Source organism: Dipodomys ordii, unplaced genomic scaffold, assembly GCF_000151885.1.
Source record: "Dipodomys ordii isolate 6190 unplaced genomic scaffold, Dord_2.0 Scaffold58, whole genome shotgun sequence".
Lineage (NCBI taxonomy): Eukaryota > Metazoa > Chordata > Mammalia > Rodentia > Heteromyidae > Dipodomys > Dipodomys ordii.
This window is the reverse complement of record NW_012267274.1, coordinates 5,611,660-5,634,164: the sequence shown is the minus strand read 5'-3', so window position 1 is coordinate 5,634,164 and position 22,505 is coordinate 5,611,660. Positions and strand designations below refer to the sequence as shown.

At 41.1% G+C, this 22,505-nt stretch overlaps 1 protein-coding gene across 1 annotated transcript in view; it reads left to right on the top strand.

Annotated features, from left to right (window-relative positions):
* Fam175b (family with sequence similarity 175, member B) overlaps window positions 1-22,505 on the top strand; it is a 37,548-nt gene that overhangs the window by 3,424 nt on the left and 11,619 nt on the right. Inside the window, exons 2-6 of the mRNA XM_013021889.1 lie at window positions 3,805-3,895; window positions 9,751-9,787; window positions 12,230-12,296; window positions 20,310-20,500; window positions 22,328-22,447. Of these exons, the coding sequence (XP_012877343.1) occupies window positions 3,805-3,895; window positions 9,751-9,787; window positions 12,230-12,296; window positions 20,310-20,500; window positions 22,328-22,447 (506 nt within the window). The remainder of the gene's footprint in view (window positions 1-3,804; window positions 3,896-9,750; window positions 9,788-12,229; window positions 12,297-20,309; window positions 20,501-22,327; window positions 22,448-22,505) is intronic.

The following is a 22,505-nucleotide window of genomic DNA, read 5'->3' as shown; positions in this document are numbered from 1 at the left end:
AGCGCTTGCCTTGCATGCATGAGGCCCTGGGTTCCATTCCTCAGCACCACATAAGCAAAAAGAAAAAAGCCAGAAGTGGCGCTGTGGCCCAAGTGGTAGAGAGCTAGCCTTGAGCTGAAGAGCTGAGGGACAGCGCCCAGGCCCAGAGTTCAGGCCCCATGACTGGACCCCCCCCCCAAAAAAAATACTAGATTTTTTTCACTTTGATTAGAAGTGATTTTTGTTGTTGTTTTTTGCTTGTTATAAGACAAAGCTTCTTTTGAGTACAGGACATTTTGGACATTTTTTTTTCCGGCTTTTTCTATGTATGTGGTACTGAGGAATTGAACCCAGGGCTTCATGCATGCTAGGCAAGTACTCTACCACTAGGCCACATTCCCAGCCCAACAAAGCTTCTTTTAATAGACAAGTTTATTGGTGCTTCTCAAACTGATTGTCATAGACACTTTTTGGGGTCTGAGAGAATTTTATTGTAAAGGAAATCTATATTATTCAATTTTGGGACATGCTTTGAATGTGATAATTGGGGGTTTTAGGACATTCCCCCTTCCCAAATCAAATGCAGAAGAGTGAAGTTTTAAAACATCTGTCTTTACTCACCCCTCATAGATTGATACTTCTAACTGAAAATCTTTTAAACTAGGAAGTTTCTATAACTGGTTTGATGGATCAAACTAGAAATGAGAAATACCTTATAGGAAAACATTATTTCAGCAAATTTATTCAGCCAGTGTTTGTTGAGTGTTTGTTGGGTGTGAGGTACTGGGCTAGGTACAGAGATACAGCAATAAACAAGTACAAAGTACCTTTTCTGAGCATACATTTTAGCTGGTATAGGCATCTATCTATTTCTATAATTCTGTAATATGGTAGTGAGAAGCCTAAGAAGAAAGGCAAGATGAAGGGGACAGAACCCGGAAGATGTAATTTGCCATATGTTGGCCTTGCAAAGCCTCTCTGATGTACCATTTGAATAAAGACATAAGGGAAGGAAAGCCAAGTATTGTTGCTTCACATATGTAGTCCTAGTTACCCAAGAGGCTAAGAGCTGGAGGGTTGAAGTTCTAAGCCAACCCAGGCAGATTGGAGATTCCATCTCCAATTAACTAGCAACCATGCAAGTATCTAGGGGGAGAGATTCCAGGATGGATTAGTACTACTATGTTCTCTATGTTCTCTACAGGAACATTATTTTGGCATTAGGGTGTGCCCTATCCAGCTGAGCTTGTGCTGAGTAGCAGCAAGTATTCAAACAGTTAATTTGCTGAACAATGCAGACTGATTTTTTTTGCGGGGGGGGGGGTCAGGTCGTGGGGCCTGAACTCGGGCCTGAGTGCTGTCCCTCAGCTCTTCAGCTCAAGGCTAGCGCTCTACCACTTGAGCCACAGAGCCACTTCAGGCTTTTTTCTTTTTGCTTATGTGGTGCTGAGGAATCGAACCCAGAGCCTCAGGCATGCAAGGCAAGCGCTCTACCACTGAGCCACCTTCCCAGCCCCAGACTGATTTTTTTTATAAACGTATTTTTTAATTGTGAAAATATTGTACAGAGGGGTTACAATTACATGGGCAAGATAATGAGTACATTTCTTTTTCTTTTTTTTTTGGTCCGATCATGAGGCCTGAACTCTGGGCCTGGGCGCTGTCCCCTAGCCCTTCAGCTCAATGCTAGCATTCTACCACTTGAGCCACAGTGCCACTTCCAGCTTTTTGGCTTTTTTTTTTCTGCTTATGTGGTGCTAAGGAATCGAACCCGGGACCTCATGCATGCAAGACAAGCACTCTACCACTGAGCCACCTTCCCAGCCCTAATGAGTACATTTCTTATCAAGCATTGTAGCCTTCTTTGTTTCCCCTTCCCATCCCTTCCCATCCTCCCCCCCGCCCCACCAAAGTTGTAAAGTTCGTTTTTCAACATAATGACTTGTATATCTCATTGTTGCAATGGGTCCTCCTGTATCCCTGTTTTAACGATTTGTTTTTTTCCCTTCCCCTCCACATATACCAACATATATAGTGAAAGCAGGGGTTATACCGTGGGGGAGGGACATACAAAGCAACAAAGACATAATCTTTTTTTTTTTGTCAGTTGTGGGGCTTGAACTCTGGGCCTGGGCGCTGTCCCTCAGCTCTACCACTTGAGCTACAGCGCCACTTCCGGTTTTCTGGTGGTTTATTGGAGATAGGAGTCTCACGGTCTTTCCTGCCCAGGCTGGCTTTGAACCGCGATCCTCAGATCTCAGCCTCCTGAATAGCTAGGATTACAGGCGTGAGCCACCAGCGCCCGGCAAAGACATAATCTTATAAATATGTTAGAAACAATTGCATGAAAGATCTCTCTCTTTTTTTTGTCAGTCATGGAGCTTGAACTCTAGGCCTGGGAGCTATCCATGAGCAATTCAGCTCAAGGCTCATGCTCTACCACTTGAGCCATAGCGCCACTTCCACTTTTCCGTTTTTTTGTTTTTTTTTTAATTGTGATTAAGTGATTACATAATTTCCCAAATTTCACAGTATTGTGGGATAGTGATGCTCAGTTACAGTCACAAACACATTCTAACTTTCCTGGAGCAAATTATCTATCACGGTCTATAACATGTAACGGTGTACACATATATACCATACATGTGATCAGCAGCATGGGGTTATTTAGTAGTGGTTCGACCAGATGAGTGGAAGTTCTTTGTTTCTTAAGTCCTGTTAATTTTGTCGTATCACCTAACATTTTGGATTTAACATGCACTTATCAGGGAGACCATGTACGGTTTGTCTCTTTGCTCTTGGCTTACCTCGCTCAACATGATTTCTTCTAGCTCCATCCAGTTCCCTGCAAATGTCATTATTTTGTCATTTCTAATGGCCAATGCAGACTGACTTAATGATAGGTATTCTCCAGAGTTACAAGTAATAAATTAGCTTCTTCATTTGTATGTCTAAATGTGTGTGTGTGTGTTTGTGTGTGTGTGTGTGATACTCAGAGATTGTTCTTGCTTAGCTTTTTCACTCATGGCTAGTACTCTGCTACTTAAACCACGCCTTCACTTCTGGCTTTTTGCTGGTTAAATGGAGATAAGAGTCTAGTGGATTTGCCTGTACAGGTTGCTTCAAGCCTTGAGCCACTGACATCTGCCTGACTTCTGCAAAGAATGACTTGCTGAAATCATTCCCTATGCCAGCCCAAGAGTACTTGCATTGTGTTGACTTTTTTATCCTTTCATGATTAGTAAGTTGTTTGTTTTTTTTTGGTGGGTTGTGGGGCCTGAGCTCTTTGCCTGGACACTGTCCCTCAGCTCTTCAGCTCAAGGCTAGCACTCTACCACTTGAGCTATAGCACAACTTCCAGCTTTTTCTGCTTATGTGATACTGAGGCATCAAACTCAGGGCCTCATGCATACAAGGCAAGCACTCTACCACTGAGCCACCTTCCCAGCCTTTAGTAGGGTTTTTAATAGAATGAAATAAATTACATGCTGTTTTAAGAAACAACCTTGGGATATTCTGCTTCCTGAGCTTTTTTTAACATTGCTTATGAAGCTTAGTAAGATTTAAGAGATGAATTCACTCAAAACAGGAAAGCCTTGACAGGATTAAAATAATATTTGTTTTCTTATGAAATCCTTTTTTCTCCAAACATTCTAATTAGTAGAGATACCTCATAGCTTTATTTATTGGTTTAAAAATAGTATTTATATGCTAAGCTTATTTGGGCTGTTGTTAAAATTATTATAAAATAATGTCCTTAATTCCTCTTAATTTTAGTAAAAATATCTTTATATTTAGCCTGCAATTGTTTTCTTTTACTTTTAGGAAGGCTTTTTGCTGGGCGAGGTAAGGCAAGAGGAAACTTTTAGCATCAGTGACTCACAAATCAGCAACACAGAATTTCTGCAAGTAATTGGTGAGTAAATTTCTCATTGACCTTAGAAATACACTTCTTTTTTTTTTCAGTAATTCAATAATTTATTCCTCTAAAAAAGTGTAGAAGTATGTAGCTCTCATCCACAAGGTATATATGAATGACATTTAAAATGGAGACCTTTTATTATTGTTTCTTTTATCAAAGTCTTAATGTACCGTACCAGCGCTGTATTGTAGTGTTTTAGTTTTAATGAACTTCACATGTTTTTGTATTCTCTCAAATTGTTTGCTGTATATAAAAGATGCTCACTGCAAAATGCTGGAAGGAAAAAGGAAACAAAAGTAATTCAGAACTTCCCAGAAATGTATAGATTTTACATTTTAAAAAGGTTCTGAAATATACATACAAGCATGCTTCTGCAGAATTTCCAAAATTGAAAATAAAAATAATAAAATAACTTCTCACTCTGTAGCAAATCCAGGGCTCATACATTTCAGATTAATTCAGTAAAAAAAACTCACAAGTAAAAGAATGCATAGTTAAGGGAAATGTTATACAGACTTTTTTTTTCACACAGAAGTACATAATAAGATGTGTTTTTTTTGGGGGGGGGTTCTGGTTGTGGGGCCTGAACTCTGGGCCTGGGCGCTGTCCCTCAGCTCTTCAGCTTAAGGCTAGTGGTCTATCACTTGAGCCACAGCATCACTTCTGGCTTTTTTTTTTCTTTTTGCTTATGTGGTACTGAGGAATCGAACCCAGGGCCTCATGCATGCAAGGCAAGCGCTCTACCTCTGAGCCACCTTCCCAGCCCCATAATAAGATTTTTTAAATCTATTGCCATTCATTTATTTTTGCACAAAAACATATATGTCACCAGCTGTTTCTTAACTTAAAAAACTTAAATAAGACACCAGATGAAAACTACCCTTTGCTGCCTTTTTTTTTTTTGTAGGGTTTTCTGTTTTTTTTTTTTCCTGCTAAGAATTGCATTTCTAGAGAAGAAAAGCCCCTGCATTAAAAACAGACCATTAAAAAAAAATCAAAGTTATGATGAATTCTGGGGAAAAAAAGCAACTGCAGAGTGGTAAAAGATTACGTATATCTACTTTACAGTTTATCTTCTCCCATGATAATAGAAATACACTTTTTTTTTTTTTGGGGTCCGGTCGTGGGGCCTGAACCCTGGGCCTGGGCGCTGTCCTTCAGCTCTTCAGCTCAAGGCTAGTGCTCTACCACTTAAGCCACAGCGTCACTTCTGGCTTTTTTGTTTTTGCTTATGTGGTGCTGAGGAATCGAACCCAGGGCCTCAGGCATGCAAGACAAGCGCTCTACCACTGAGCCACCTTCCCAGCCCGAAATACACTTCTTGTATATATACTTGTCATTTTGCTCTTTGGCTCATAATTAATTTTAACTAAAATAGTAAATGGATGCTAACAAGTTTATTTATGCTGATAAGTGATATATTTTGTGTCAGTGCATAGTTGTATGTGTGGTTCTTCTGTGCAGCTGTCCCTATCCAGTAATTGATCTGATTTTTACTGAATCACTATGTGACCATTCTGTAGTCTCTTCAAAACCACAGTGAACCTGAAGTTTGTAGTTTAGGCTCTCCTCATTGCTAGTATCACTCTCTATATATTGTAATGAATGGATGCCTTGTGCTGATCCTTCCTAGAGGGATCTGGCAAAGATGGTCATACCAAAGATGCTTGCTGGATCTACACAGCCTTCGGAGTCTAAAAGTCAGTCATTTTGGAGCATGTGACTGGAGAGGAGGAAAGGGTGTTTATTGATGCAGAACATAATGCTTTTAGGTATATCTTGGTCAAATTACCAAATAGCACATCTTGATATACAGGACTAAGCAAAGGGTGTTTTATTTATTTATGTAACAAACATCTATTGCAGAACTTCCATGACTGAGGCATGACCAACAAAGGAGTATCCAGATCTATCCCTGCATTTTGAAACTATGGGGAAAATAAAGCAACTATACAGAAATACCACCAGACAGTGCAAGATGAGTGCTATAAGAGAAACAAGTTTTGGGGCTGGGAAGGTGGCTCAATGGTAGAGTGCTTGCCTTGTGTGCATGAGGCTCTGGGTTCAATTCCTCAGCTCCACATAAGCAGAAAAAGCCAAGAAGTAGTGCTGTGGCTCAAGTGGTAGAGTACTAGCCTTTAGCTGAAATGCTGAGGACAGTCAAAGGCCCAGAGTTCAGGCTCCACAACTGGCAAAAAAAAAAAAAAAAGAGAGAGAGAGAAACAAGCCTTATTAAATATCTGATGCTGAGAGAAAAACCTAGTGGAGAAACTGCAAAGGACTTGGCAGGGCCAGAGGGCTGCACATTCAGGGAAGTGCAGAGCAAATCAGGCATAAAACATAGAGGATACCTGGCCTATTTCTGTGTGAACTGAGGCTCAAGATGTGTGAAAGTGAATGGTGTGTGGCTTGAAATACTGATGGCAGGTTAGATCACACTGTGACCAAGTCATCAGTTTTGATACCTTTCAGGTAAATGAACTGGAGGACAAGGATAAAGAATTGAGGGATAAGTGACTGAAGGTTCTCCAAAAGAGTCAAGACCTGCTGGGTGCCAGTGGCTCACACCTGTAATCCTATCTACTCAGGAGGCTGAGATCTGAGGCTTCGCGTTCAAAGCTAGCCTGGGCAGGAAAGTCTGTGAGACTCTTATCTCCAATTAACCACTAGAAAACTGGAAGTGGTGCTGTGGCGTAAAGTGGTAAACACTTGCTTTAAGCTGAAGAGCACAGGGACAGCACCCAGGCCCAGAATTCAAGCCCCATGACTAACCAAAAAAAAAAAGAGTCAAGACCAAACTTTGACCTCACACAGTTCTGCCCTGCTGAGTAAGGATTTGTTTTGTGCATAGAGTATAATTCACCTTTAATTCAGGTCATATTGAAGTGGTTTTGACTTACATAACTCTTTAAAATCCTAAATCAGAGAATTTCATTTCACAGGATATCTGGGTAGTTGCTATTTATATCTTGATTTTCAAAATTTTAATTCTTTCTTGTTACTATTCTGGTTGGCTATCTAGCTATCTTTGCAGAGCTAGGGATCAAACCCCAAGGCCTTATACATGTGAGGTAAGTACTCTACAACTGAACCACACCCCCAGCCATAATTATTTATGTCTTTTTGTTGTTGTTGGTCAAGGGTATTGAACTCTGGGCCTGGGTGCTGTCCCTGAGCTCTTCAGCTCAAGGCGAGCACTCTACCACTTGAGCCACAGCGCCACTTCTAGTTTTCTGGAATAAACCTATTGGAGATAAGAGTCTCATGGACTTTCCTGCCCAGGCTGGCTTTGAGCCATGATCCTCACATCTCAGCCTCCTTAGTAACTAGGATTACAGGCATGAGCCACCAGCATCCAGCCAGACATCTTTTCTTTTTAAAATGTAAGTTAATTTAAAAATCTGTGCCTACTCATTTGAATTAGAGCTGTCCCCTTTTAGTTCTAAGCGTGGTAGGTAGGGAGAGAAAAGTATCCTCAGGTAATGAGGTAACAACAGTAACAATTACTAGAAAGAATGAAGAGAGGAAAGAGAGGCAATACTCAGCTCTCCCAGAGAAAATGAAGCAAGAATTCTGTTCCTTTCAAGTAATATGTATATATTTTTTCACCTGATGCAAAGAGACAGCAGCCCACCCTTATCTCTTTATGAATACATTTTTAAAAATTATTTTTTCCCACTTTCAGTTTTTTGGTGGTTAATTGGAGATGAGTCTCACGAGCAGTGAAGTCTAGGCTGGCTTTGAACTGCCATCTTAGATCTCAGCTTCCTGAGTAGCTAGGATTATAGGACTGAGCCAACAGCACCCGGCTATAAGTAATATTTTTACTACTGACATTCCACATTCTAATGACTATCTCTGAAGTAACTTATAATGATGTACCCTGTCATTTTTAGCCCCCAAAGAAGGAAATACTTCTGGAGTTGTCTTCACTTTCATCACTATATCAGCTCTATAGCTAGGCAAATGAATTCTTTCCTGTAGAAGTTATGTGTGTATGTGTGTGTTGGTGACATAATGTAAGTCACTGGTACCCGAGTTTGTAGTAGTTTTGTTTTAATTAAGGTAAAACTATACCCTGGAACTCTGAGGCTATGAATTTTTTTTTTTTTTTTTTGCCAGTCCTGGGGCTTGAACTCAGGGCCTGGGCACTGTCCTTGAGCTTCTTTTGCTCAAGACTAGCATTCTACTTCTTGAGCCACCGCACCACTTCTGGCCTTTTTTGTTCATGTGGTACTAAAGAATTGAACCTAAGGTTTCATGCATGGTAGGCAAGCACTGTACCACCAAGCCACATTCCCAGCCCAGAGGCTATGGATTTTTAAACAGCAGGTGATGAGTTGCTCCCTAAGAGAATGTGATAAATAGAATTGAATGGTCAACTTATCTCTTCTTTATAAAAACGGTTCAAACCCTAGATCCTCTAATGAATTTGAAGGAATTGTTCATTTCAGAAGTTCTTAGGATCTGCCTTATAAATGACTGTCTCCCTCAGTATTCACCATCTTTGCAAGGGTTAATAGACTTAAAGAATTCCTTCTCCTTCAAATCATCTGGCCCAAGTTGTCAGCTAGTTAGGAAGGGTAGGTGCTTAAGACCCTTTTCTCCCTAAGTTGTAGTTACAATTTTTGGTTATTTTTTGTCAGACATGGGGCCTGAACTCAGAGCCTGGGTACTGAGCACTGACCCCTGAGGTCTTTTGCTCAACGTTAGTGCCCTACCACTTTGAACCACAGCCCCACTTCCAATTTTCTGGTGGTTAATTGGGGATAAGAGTCTCATGTACTTTCCTGCCTGGGTTGGCTTTGAACCACCATCCTCAGATCACAACCTCCTGTGTAGCTAGGATTACAGGCATGAGCCACCAACACCTTTATAGCTTTTATGCCACTTGATTAAATACTTCCAGTCAGTTTTATTTTTTCCTGTGATGAGTTGCTGAAATTGGTGAGATTGAATAAGACACACAATAGCTGCATGTTCCTGAAAGACCTTCAACTGTGTGCCCATCACACATGGGCAAACAGAGCAGAACTCTTTTTTTTTTTGTCGGTTGTGGGGCTTGAACTCTGGGCTTGGGCGCTGTCCCCCAGCTCTTCAGCTCAAGGCGAGCGCTCTACCACTTGAGCTACAGCGCCACTTCCAGTTTTCTGGTGGTTTATTGGAGATAGGAGTCTCATGGTCTTTCCTGCCCGGGCTGGCTTTGAACCGCGATCCTCAGATCAGAGCAGAACTCTTGTTCTCCAGTCTGCTTGTTCTATCTTGTGTCCCTGGTGTAACTGTTGAGCAGGCACATGGTACTGCCTTTGCTTCTGGTTTGATGGAAGACTATCTTCATTATCAAAGATTTTGTTTAAAAACAAAAAATCTGGGGGTGGAAAGGTAACTCAGTGGTAGAGTGCTTGCCTTGCATTCATGAGGCCCTGGGTTCTATTCCTCAGTAGCACATAAGCAGAAAAAGCTGGAAATGGTGGTGTGGCTCAAGTGGTAAAGTGCTAGCCTTGAGCTGAAGAGCTGAGGGACAGTGCTCAGGCCCAGAGTTCAAGACCCATGACCAATCCAAAAAAAAAAAATCTGCTCTGGGAAGGTAGCTCAGTGGTGTAGTGCTTACCTCAAATGTATGAGGCCCTAGGTTTGATTCCTCAGCACCACATAAACAGAAAAAGCCAGAAGTGGCACTGGGGCTCAAGTGGTAGAGTGTTAGCCTTGAGCTGAAGAGAGCTTAGGGACAGCGCCCAGGCCCAGAGTTTAAGCTGCAAGACTGACAAACAAAAGTAATAATCCTGAGCTATTTTATGGTTGTCTGTGTCTCACATGATTAACTGAAGTGTTTTCCTTTCTTTTTACAGAAATCCATAACCATCAGCCTTGTTCAAAACTTTTTAGGTAAGCTACATGCTTTCAGTTCTTATTAAAAGGATTGATTAAAAACTAGTGAGTTGGGGGCTGGGAATGTGGCTTAGTGGTAGAGTGCTTGCCTAGCTTGCATGAAGCCCTGGGTTGGATTCCTCAGTACCACATAAACAGGAAAAGCCAGAAGTGGTGCTGTGGTTCAAGTGATAGAGTGCTAGCCTTTATTACAAAAGTTCAGGCCCAGAGTTTTAGCCCCAGGATTGGCCGAAAAGAAGAAGAAAAAAACATCTCTTCAACTTTTTTTGTTTTGTTTTGTCGGTTGTGGGGCCTGAACTCTGGGCCTGGACGCTGTCCCTCAGCTCTTCAGCTCAAGGTTAGCACTCTACTGCTTGAGCCACAGCGCCACTTCTGGCTTTTTCTGCGTATGTGGTGCTGAGGAATCAAACCCAAGGCCTCATGCATGCAAGGCAAGCGTTCTACCACTGAGCCACCTTCCCAGCCCTTCAAAGAATTTTTTTAAGTAAGGAAGGGGTACATATGACTTACCTTTGTGCTTACTCTTTAAGCTAATATACACCAGTTTCATTATATGACCAACTAAAGGACAGACAGAAAGACATGAGAAGACAACATTCAGAGGGAGAAAGCAAACAATAGAAATAGATCTGGAGGGAAAAGATAGGATAGAGGAGTCCAGTATCTCCCACTCCTGTACTTCTCCCAAACCACCACCTAGGCTTTGTCATCTTTCTAAGCCTCAAACCCTACCATCTGATGGCTGGAATGCTTTCAGCTGTGTGCTGCATAAACTCCCCTAGGCCCTACTTCTCCTTCCCCAGAAGGCATGCCAGTGTGCTTCCAGTATGCCTGCATAAACACCATTCAGTGTTCTTGATCATTCCTTCACCCCACCAACCCCTTTGGCCTACCTCTTTCTGCTGTTTGAACCCTGAAGCTCTCACCCTGACCACCCTAAACACCCAGGCCCTGACACCCCAGCACCCCTGACTCTTACCATGTCTACTCTTCACATACACCTCTACTCTTAGACTATTTTTTTGTTTGTTTGTTTTTTGGGTTCGGTTGTGGGGCCTGAACTCTGGGCCTGGGCGCTGTCCCTCAGCTCTTCAGCTCAAGGCTAGCGCTCTACCACTTGAGCCACAGCGGCACTTCCAGCTTTTTTGTTTTTGCTTATGTGGTGCTGAGGAATCGAACCCAGGGCCTCAGGCATGCAAGGCAAGCACTCTACCACTGAGCCACCTTCCCAGCCTTCTTAGACTATTTTAGAGGACTGTCATCATGCCAGCTGGCTCCCAGTAAACAAAGCCTGAAAGTAGCCAAAGAACCCCACCTAGTTTAGATTTACACATAACTGAAAGTAGAATGGGGAAGCTATAATAAGACCAATAGCAGAGGAACAACTATTGGTCATTTGAAAAGAATGTCAGATGTCAGAGCCATGAAATGGGCGGAGTTTTATTCTACACACTGCCTCTAGGCTTGGTGTAGCTCCACTGGATGTGCTTGGCCTCACCCTGCTAAGGAATTCCATAAAACACTGTCAGTACCAGAACAAGGATAGGATTTGATTGAGTTTAATTCAGACATTCATAATTCCTAGAGTTAAAAAAACAAAAAAAACCTTAGAGATCAGGTGTCTACTCCAAACTCCTTATTTTGCAAAAAAGGAAATGGAGAACAGATAAAGTGACTTGCCCCACATTTTACAGGAAAAAGCAGAATTTGGGCTGGACCTAGTATCTCTTGGTACCTGAGTCAGTGATTTTTTGAACTCTTTCCTGCCTTTAGGGCCTGCACTTACGGTAGTAAGAGGAGGATGGCATTCCTAGGACAGTCACCAGAGACAGGAAAGTATATCTGGGCTCATTGCATTGGTCTGTTTGGGAAGTGAATGCATTGTTTGAAGCTAACCAGACCTGGCTTCAAATCCCAGCCCTTTTGTGCTAGCTCTTCAGTTTGGGGCAAGTCAGTTAACATTGCTATCTTTATCTATAAAAAATGGAATAAAACTTACTGATTGTTGGGCTAAACTCATACCTCTCATCACTGATGCAAGAAGGATGTGATTGCATGAGAAAGCATGCAGCTGAGTATCTCATTAAGCATTCAGCAGATATTCATCTCCCTTCATTTCTCAGAAAATGATGTTATTTTTGATGCTTAGAAACGAAGATGTAGCAGCCATTAGAAACCACACATGTATAATCACTTGCTGTCAGCACCTCCCTCCTGAGGAAGTAACACCATTTGATTATAGTGATCTCAACTGTTTGATACAAAAGAGAACTTCATACCAAGAAAGCATTAAGACTGATTTCTCTTTATATGCCTTTGAAGACAAGCCATTACATCTTTATTAGGGTTAAATACCCCATGGATACATATAGCTAAGCAGGTACAGGTCACTGTACTATGGAATTTTGACAAGAATTTTTTTCTTCTCTAAAAAACCAGTTTTTATGACTATGCAAACAAAGTTAATGAAGAGAGTTTGGACAGGATTCTGAAAGATCGGAGAAAGGTATGATTTATTTATTACTCCATCTAATTTGAAAATAGTTCTTGGGTGGGGGTTAGGGGAGAGGATGGGAAGGGATGGGAAGGTGAAACAAAGGAGGAGGCTACAATGCTTGATAAGAAATGTACTCATTATCTTGCCCACGTAATTGTAACCCCGCTGTACAGTATTTTTCACAATTAAAAAAAAAAAGAAAATAGTTCTTCATCTAAGCACTCAAAAACAGAAAGGAATGTAAAATGGAACAATTATATAATGGAATAATGATACTTTATGCTAGTGTGTAAGACTTCTATTACTTAGATTTTAAAGGTAAGTTACAGATATGAGATAATGTTGATATTCTTTTTTTTTTCTTTTTTTTGTTCCGGCCGTGGGGCCTGAACTCTGAGCCTGGGCGCTGTCCCTCAGCTCTGCAGCTCAAGGCTAGCGCTCTACCACTTGAGCCACAGCGCCACTTCCGGCCTTTTTTTTTCTGCTTATGTGGTGCCAAGGAATCAAACCCAGGGCCTCATGTATGCAAGGCAGGCACTCTGCTACTGAGCCACTTTCCCAGCCCTGTTGATACTCTTTTACCAGAAAAAAATTAGATATTTGTAGAATTATCCCATTGTGTTAAAATAGGAAATAAAAAGTGAACTATAATCTGGAAAGATTACTGCAGTTCAGTGGACTGTGGATGGTATGTTTTTTCTACTTGTAATTTAAAATAATTTCGTAAATGTTTAATGTTCATTAATTTATAATCAGGAAAAATATTTCTCAAAAATGTCAATTTCAATCAAACATCATTAGATATGTTATTCCTATTCTTTTTTTTTTTTCCCTGGGGCTTGAACTCAGGGCCTGGGCACTGTCCCTGAGCTTCTTTTGCTAGTTAGTTCTCTGTCACTTGAGCTAAAGCGCTGCTTCTGACTTTTTCTGTTTATGTGGTACTGAAGAATCAAACCCAGGGTTTCATGCATACTAGGCAAGAACTCTACCACTAAGCCACATTCCCAGCCCCTGTTACTCTTATCAACACATGCATATGATTTTCTATTACATAGGGTAAACAAATCTAAATAAAATTGAAATGATCCAAGTTTTGTTATTTATTCTCTGAAAGCTTCAATTTACTGTTGGGCACCAATGGCTCAGGCCTATAATTCTAGCTATTCAGGAGGCTGAGATCTGGAGGATTAGACTTCAAAGCCAGCCCAAGTAGAAAAGTCTTCAAGACCTTTTCTCTAAATAACCAACAAAAATCTAGTCTAGAGGCATGGCCCAAGTGGTAGAGTGTCAGCTATGAACAAGTAACCCAAGCAGGTTCAAGGCCCTGAGTTCAACCCTGGTACCTGTAACAAGACAAAACAAAACACAAACTATTATATCATGAATAGGTTTTTTTCTCTTTTTTTGCCTTAAGACAATAGATTGACTCTTGAGGCATCACTTAAAAAAAAATTCTCAACTTGTCAAGCCAAACAAAATTCCTGTGTGTAAAGAATTCTGGAGTAAGTGCAATTACAGCCTTCCTAGTGTCTTTCTTAGTACCACTGCTGAGTAGAGTAGGCTCATGTAAAGGAAGAAAGCAACGTAAAAGAAAGAATAGGAAGTCTGTAAGGATGGGGTGGAAAAAAGGCAGAGAAAAAAGACTTCATGTGTGACAGCAAGCTTGGGAAGCTCCGTCTGCTGATCCATCCAGGGTATCTGCCCAAATGGGAAAGGGCATTGTGAGCTCTGCTCTCATTTTCAGTGGTTTGCATGGGAGCAAACATTCTGGTATCTCTCAGCACTCCATCCCTCATCTCTCAGATAACACCTTACTTCCTCGTTTGTTTTCAGTTTAGATTGTGAGCTTTTAATGATAATGGCTTTATAAAACTGAACTTCATTCCAAATGGCTTTATAAAACTGAACTTTGTTCCATTGAGCCTCTTACTATAGCACAGTTTTCTAGAATACTCATTACATATTAAAGTCCATATTAAAAGGACCAGAGGGCTGGGAGGTAGCTCAGTGGCAAAGCGCTTGCCTAGCAAGTGCAACGTCCTGGGTTCGATCCCCAGTACCAAAAAAGAAAAGAAAAAAAAATACAGTTAAAAAAAAAAACCCAAACAAAAAGGACCAGAAAGTTGTGTGTATCTTTTTTTTTTAAATAGGTTTCAAAACTTTAGATACTAAAAATAAATAAGAGCCGGGCACTGGTGGCTCACACCTGTAATCCTAGCTACTTAGGAGGCTGAGATCTGAGGATCATGGTTCAAAGCCAGCCCTGGCAGGAAAGACTGTGAGACTCCTATCTCCAATAAACCACCAGAAAACCGGAAGTGGTGCTGTAGCTCAAGTGGGAGAGTGCTCGCCTTGAGCTGAAGAGCTGACAGCGCCCAGGCCCAGAGTTCAAGCCCCACAACCGACCAAAAGAAAAAATAAATTAATTAAAAAAAAATAAGTACATGCCTGTAATCCCAGCACTAGTTTATTCTAGTTTGGATCCCCTTCCCCTTCAAGAAAGGCACAAAATTATACTTTTTCCTCAAAAGCTGTACTACCTACAAAGGTATACTTAAGATGTTAGGATTGAGTCAGGCCCCAGTGGCTCACACCTGTAATCTTAGCTGTTCAGGAATATGACATTGGAAGATTGTGGGTCAAGGCTAACCTGGGCAGAAGGGTCTGTGAGACTCCATCCCCAAAATAACAAGGAAAAAGCCAGGGTGGAGGCATGCCTCAAGAGCACTGCTAACCAAGTATGAGGCCTTGAGTTCATATCCTAGTCTGGAAAAATAAAAGTGAGATAGAGGCTAATGTTTTTGTTAGGAAAAGCTCAGGTACAAAGTGGTCAGAGAATTACTATTCTAGCAGAATTCATGTTGTATTTATAGTTTCTCTAGGCCTCAAATTTTAGGCTAAGACCACTCAAGGCCAATGGAGGAAGATTTCTGTTTTCTGAAAGTATCTACTTTTCAACAGAAAATAAATTTAGTACTCCTCTTAGTATCTTCATAAGGCCCAAAAGATCCCAGGGTTAGCATGATTATTTTGGCTCCAGGAAATGTAAATGAATGTCAAGAATAGGGAAGAAAGTCTATGGGAGAAATTGGTAATGAAGCATAAACAAGCATACAGTTTAGAGGAGGATGTCCATGATTCTTTTTTTTTTTTTAGGTGTGATCATTTATTTGTTACTCTTAAAGTATTCTTTTTTTTTTTTTGGTCAGTGTAGGGCTTGAACTCTGGGGCCTGGGCGCTGTCCCTCAGCTCTTCAGCTCGAGGCAAGCGCTTTACCACTTGATCCTCAGCGCCACTTCTGGTTTTCTGGTGGTTTATTGAAGATAAGAGTCTAACAAGACTTTCCTGCTTGGGCTGGCTATGAACCGTGATCCTCAAATCTGAGCTTCCTAAGTAGCTAGGATTACAGTGGCGTGAGCCACCAGCACCCAGCAAAGTATTCATTTTTAAATTTTGCTAATGGTTTATTCTAGTATAACAGGATTAAGTAGGGAGAAATGGAAGAATGGATTAGCATTTCCTGCTTCCCACACAGAAAATGGGAGTGAAGGCTGCAGAGATTCTTAGTTTTGACTGAACTCAGAAGCGAAGCTCAAAGAGGAGCCTTCATCTCTTGGCAATCTGTTTCTTGAGATTTTCTTTGGCTTTCTCTTCATCCTCTTGGCCAAAAGTTGAGCATATTCTGTGGTCTCAGAATGTTGTTTGTTCAGAGCAACATGCCAGTGTTTATACTTCAGGACACATGGAGTAACAAGATGCTGGGTCTTGGGAGCATGGGCCTGGGTTTCTTGCCTTCTTTGTTCATTGGCTTTTTGGCAACAAATTGGCTGACATCTTCTTTAGAGAGATTGAAAGGTTTGCATATTGTGCTAGCTCTTTTGTACCCCAGACAAAGAGGCTTAGTATCTTATTGGTCCACGAATATCCCTATCTCCCTCTTTTTTATTAACTAATTTCTAGTTGAGAATGCTCAGATAGACATTTTCAGTGCAACCTCAGATGCACATTTTCTCTCCAGTTCTCTTTGGTCTTTAACATGCCCTTTTCTCAGCAACATGTAAACAAGTCAAGATACTCTGCTTCATAGGACAGCCTTGTTTATCATTCCTAGTGCAAAGTGTCCACAGCAACTTCTGTGACCATATGCTTCTTATAAAGAGTAGGAAATTCACGCTCACCATTCACTTCAGTGAGTTCCTAACAGCCAGAGACCAGGAAGGAGATACTCAGCTTCATTTTCGTGCAGCTCCCTATACAGGAGGCGCCACAAAAAAGAGGCCACCTGGGGCTGGGAAGGTGGCTCAGTGGTAGAGTGCTTGCCTTGCATGCCTGAGGCCCTGGGTTCGATTCCTCAGCACCACATAAGCAAAAAGAAAAAAGCCGGAAGTGGCGCTGTGGCTCAAGTGGTAGAACGCTAGCCTTGAGCTGAAGAGCTGAGGGACAGTGCCCAGGCCCAGAGTTCAGGCCCCACGACTGGACCCAAAAAAAAAGAGGCCACCTTACTTAGAATGCCTCATGGTGCGCCAGACATAGCTATCTGAAATATGGTTTTCAACACCAGTGAGCTAGTTCCCCGGTAATTTGTGACTAGCTTCTCTTTTAGTTCTAAAAGGTAGAATTGTAGACAACACCAATATGAATTGACTTGGCATCTCACCCTTCAGTTTTCAGATTGAAGGGAGAATCTGTTTATAAATATAGACAAATGTCAAATCATTATCAGTTGATAGTCGACATAAAGTAGAAAAGACAAATGATTGAAAACAGTTGGACTTGGCATAACTGAAAAGCACTGTTGCTTAGACTGTCACCATTTGTAAGATTCTGCTAGTCAATGAATATTTTGTGAAAACAAGCTATCTGCCAAGTGCTATTCAAGTCTTTTGGAGATAGAGTGTGAGGTGTGACCCAGGCCTGCGGGGGTAGTTCGAATATTTAGCACAAAGGATCCAATCTTAGAATAAAGATGTCATGTTCACATACACTGAAAGCTCTCACTAATGGATAGTTTCTTTACCTTTTTTTTTTTTGTTGTTGTTGGGGCCTGAACTCTGGGCCTGGGCACTGTCCCTTAGCTCTTCAGCTCAAGTCTAGCACTCTACCACTTGAGCCACAGCACTACTCCTGGCTTTTTCTGCTTATGTGGTACTGAGGAATTGAACCCAGGGCCTCATGCATTCAAAGCAAACATTCTACCACTGAACCACCTTCCCAGCCCTCTATCTATTTCTTGCTGGATACAGAACTACTTTTAAACTAGGTACCAGTAGCTTACACTTGTAATCCTAGCTACTCAGGAGGCTGAGATCTAAGGATCTCAGTTGAAAGCCAGCCTAGGCAAACAAATCTGTGAAACTCTTACCTTCAATTAACAAAGTAGAGGTGTGACCCAAGTGATAGAGCGCCAGACTTATGAACAAAAATTACAAGTGAGAGCAAAAGGCACCGGGTTCAAGCTCCAGAAATGACACAAAATTAAAAAAAAATTTTATTGTGAAAATACTGTACAGAGGGGTTACAATTACATGGGCAAGATAATGAGTACATTTCTTATCAAGCATTGTAGCCTCCTCCTTTGTTTCCCTTTTCCATTCCATCCTTCCCCCACCCCCCCACCTAAGCCTCCTACCCACCACCACCAAAGTTGTAAAGTTCGTTTTCAACATAACGACTTGTACGTCTCATTGTTGCAGTGGGTCCACCTGTCTCCCTATTTAAACAATTTGTTTTTTCCCTTCCCCTCCACAAACATCAAATACAGTGAAAGCAGGGGTTATGGGGCGGGAGGTGTGGGGAGGGACATACAATGCAACAAAGAAATAATCTTACAAATGTGTTAAAAACAATCGCATGAAAGAAAAAAACATTTGAATACATATCTTAGAGTTCATTTCCCTAACATGAACTTATCTGACCTTTTCTGCTTGACTCACAAGAATTTTTTAACCCAAAATAAAAACTAATTTTCAGCTGGGCGCCTGTGGCTCACACCCGTAATCCTAGCTTCTCAGGAGGCTGATATCTGAGGATCGTGGTTCAAAGCCAGCCCAGGCAAGAAAGTCCATGAGACTCTTTATCTCCAACAAACCACTAGAAAACCGCAAGTGGCACTGTGGCTCAAGTAGTAGAGTGCTTGCCTTGAGCTGAAGAGCTCAGGACAGCACCCAGGCTAGAGTTCAAGCCCCACGATAAAGAAAGAAAAAAAGAAAAGACTACTTTTCACTGTTCTTCATGAAACATGGAATTTTGAAGTTAGTCTTGTACCATGGAAAGAGACAGGTAGCCAAGTTCTACACTGTGGCTATTGTTCAGTCACGTGACTTTGGACAATACAGGTCTTATATTGATCAAGATTCATGGCTTATGGACTTGTAATCTTTTTGTACAACTACTTAATAATAAAATTGAAAAATAAAAGGACAGGTCTCATAAGATTGTACACTGAAAGGTTTGGGCTGGGAATTGGCTTAGTGGTAAAGTGCTTGCCTAGTATGCATGGTGCCCTGGGTTTGATTCCTTAGTACCACATAACAAAAAAAGCCAGAAGTAGCACTGTGGTTCAAGTGGTAGAGTGCCAGCTGTGAGCAAAAGAAGCTCAGGGTCAGTGCCCAGGCCCTGAGTTCAAGCCCCAGGACTGGCAAAAAGAAAAAAGAAAGAGGAAGTGGTGCTGTGGCTCAAGCGGTAGAGCACTCGCCTTGAGCTGAAGAGTGCAGGGACAGCACCCAAGTCCAGAGTTCAAGCCCCACAACTGACCAAAAAAAAAAAAAGTGCTAAAAGAAAAAAGAAAGAAAGAATGGAAAGTTTGGCACAAGTATTCAGTGACTGTGAATTTACTTCCTTTCTACATGAAGGTGCCAGAATATATTTTAAATTTACTATTTTAAAGTAATGTTGACAGTTTTAAACTCCCTTCCTGTGTGTGTTTGTTTGTAACAGGTTTGTTGAGACTGGCCATGAATTTGCTAGTGTAGACTGACCTGACCTTGCAATCCTCCTCCTTCCTCAGTCAATCCATGGCTGGGGTTATAGGCATACACCATCATGCCTGGCTCACTTTTACCTTAAAAACAGGATTTTTTTGACTGGGAGGCATGGCTCAAGTGATGGAACACAATTGTGAGTGCAAAACTCAGTTCAAGCCCCAGTCTTGGCACAAAAACTCAAGATTTTTACTTAGTATTTATTTCAAAGAAGCAAGCTTTATGGAGAGGTGTTTCTAATTTAAAAATTAAGCTGTTTCTACAGCAGGCTTTCAAATTTTCAAACGCAAAAGAAAACTCAAGGAATTTATCTTAAATTCAGATTCCTGGCTCTATAGATATGAGAGAGGCCCAGGAAGGCATTCTGGCAAGACTTCCAGATGCTTCATGTCATCTGTTTTCAAGATGTTCAGCAAGTCACATTATGAGAAGTATACTTTCTATAGGTTAATTCACTTAGCCGGTTTAGATATGCTATAGTTTGTCAAAATGGCTATTAAAAATAGGTTATGGAATATAGTTGTCATATGATAAAATACACATATTTAGTGTATACAGTGATCAATTTGGTATGTGTACACATCCATGAAACCATCACTGTAAGGCAATAATGAACATACCATCCAGTGGCAGAAGTTTCCTATGTATTTTTCTCATTCCACTTCCTTACCTGGTACTCGCAGCCATGGAATTGCTCCATCTCAATGTAGATGAATTTTCATTTTCCAGAGTTTTACATAGATAGACCCTTGGTCTGGCTTCTTTCATTCGGAATTAATTTCATTCATAATTCGAGATTCATCCATATTGTATATACCAGTCATTTGTTCCTTTTTATTACTGAGTAGTACTCCAGTATATAGGTACATCACAATTTGTTTACCTGTTCACTTGCTGATGGACAGTTGCTTGCTTTCATTTTGAGGCTATCTCATGTAAAGCTACTATGAGTATTTGTGTACAGTGTTTGTATGGATACATTCAGAATTAAATTTGTAGGATTTCATACAACTTCTAATACTTTTCTTCTGTTTTGCTATAGAAAGTTATTGGATGGTATAGATTCCGACGAAATACTCAACAGCAGATGTCATACAGAGAACAGGTTATCCACAAACAGCTCACTCGCATCCTCGGTGTGCCCGACCTCGTCTTCCTCCTCTTCAGCTTCATCTCCACTGCCAACAATTCCACTCATGCTTTAGAGTATGTTCTCTTTAGACCAAATCGCAGGTAAAGAAAATCTTTCCATCTGTCTCATAAAGAGAAAGAAGTTTGCACAAGTAATTGAGATTTATAGCTTTGAAAACGTTTGTGCATTGTTGTGTATTTTATAGTATCTATAAAGAAATGCTTTTGTTGCTCTCTGAATAGTTAAGAGAAGGTATTTTCCTTGTCAAGTATTTATATAAATTAAACTATTTTTAGATTAATAAGCATTAGTAAGACATGATACTATGCATAAATTTATATGGGAGTGAACAGGTAGGAACCACCATTTACTTCTTCATCTAGTATAGCAATGTAGTTGTATTGCTTTAGAGGTCTGATCAGGATGTTAGAACAACAATTTCAAAGACAAAACTGTAAAATTGATTCCACCTTCTGGTTAATGAGGGTTTTTGCATTGTGAACTTGTTAAAGTGAAAAAACATGATTAGGTGGGTCATATTGTCTTTGGAAACTCAGTTTAATGAAATCAGTCAGTATCAGTGAAAATAATCATTAATAAATAACTATTTTTAAACTTGGGAACCTGATTTTATTGTGGTTCAAGTCCAGCCTCGCCTCGCTTGAACTCAGGGCCTCAAGTTCTAACTTGGCTTTTTTGCTCAAGTCTACTGCTCTGCATTTGAGCCAAACCTCCACTGAAGCTTTCTTCTTTCTTTTTTTGGTACTTGATTGGAGATGAGATTCTCACAGACTTTCCTGCCCAGGCTGGCTTTGAACTTGGATCCTCAGATCTCAGCCTTCTGAGTAGGATTATAAGTGTGGGCCACTAGTGGCTGGGCCACCCTCCATTCTTTAAAAAAAAAAAAAACAAAAACAGGGTGAGGAGTTTTTATTAGCCACTCTGCAACTACACTCCATTATGCCAACCCCCATTCTTTTTTTTTTTTGGGGGTCTGGTCATGGGGACTGAACTCTGGGCCTGGGTGCTGTCCCTCAGCTCTTCAGCTCAAGGCGAGTGCTCTACCACTTGAGCCACAGCGCCACAGCACCACGTCTGGCTTTTTTCTTTTTGCTTATGTGGTGCTGAGGAATCGAACCCAGGGCCTCAGGCATGCAAGGCAAGCACTCTACCACTGAGCCACCTTCCCAGTCTCCCCAACCCCCATTCTTAAAGTAAAACTTTTAGAGTAGGTGATGGCAGTATATACCTATAACCCCAGCACTTAGGAAGATAAGATAGGAGGATAATTTGAGCTCACAGGGTCACCTTCAGTGTAACAACATAGCAAGACCCATATGGTTGTTTTGTTTTTTGTTTTTATTTTTTGTAGGTCGTAGGGCTTGAACTCTGGACCTAGGCGCTGTCCCTGAGCTCTTAAGCTCAAGGCAAGTGCTCTACCACTTGAGTCACAGCACCACTTCTGGTTTTCTGGTAGTTAATTGGAGATAAGAGTTTCATGGATGCAAAAAACAAAACAAAACAACAAAAAGGGGCTGGGAAGGTGGCTCAGTGGTAGAGTGCTTACCTTGCATGCATGAGGCCCTGGGTTCGATTCCTCAGCACCACATAAGCAAAAAGAAAAAAGCCAGACGTGGCACTGTGGCTCAAGTGGTAGAGCGCTAGCCTTGAGATGAAGAGCTGAGGGACAGTGCCCAGGCCCAGAGTTCAGGCCCCATGACCTGATCCAGAAAAACAAAAAAACAAACAAAAAAGAGTTTCATGGATGTTCCTGCCCAGGCTGGCTTTGAACCATAGTCCTCAGATCTCAGCCTCCTGAGTAGGATTACAGGCATGAGCCACAGGAGTCCACCTCCCATATGTTTTTTTAAAAGAGAAAAAAAAAAGTGATTCTTTTTTCATTATTTCTTTTTCTCCTTTCCTCTTAGGTATAATCAAAGGATATCACTTGCTATTCCCAATCTAGGCAATACTAGCCAGCAAGAATACAAAGTGTCTTCAGTGCCAAATACTTCTCAGAGTTATGCCAAAGTTATTAAAGAGCATGGGTAAGTTGAAAGGTAAAATGAGAGCTTTTTTCTTGCAGAAAGTATTTTTTAAATTTTT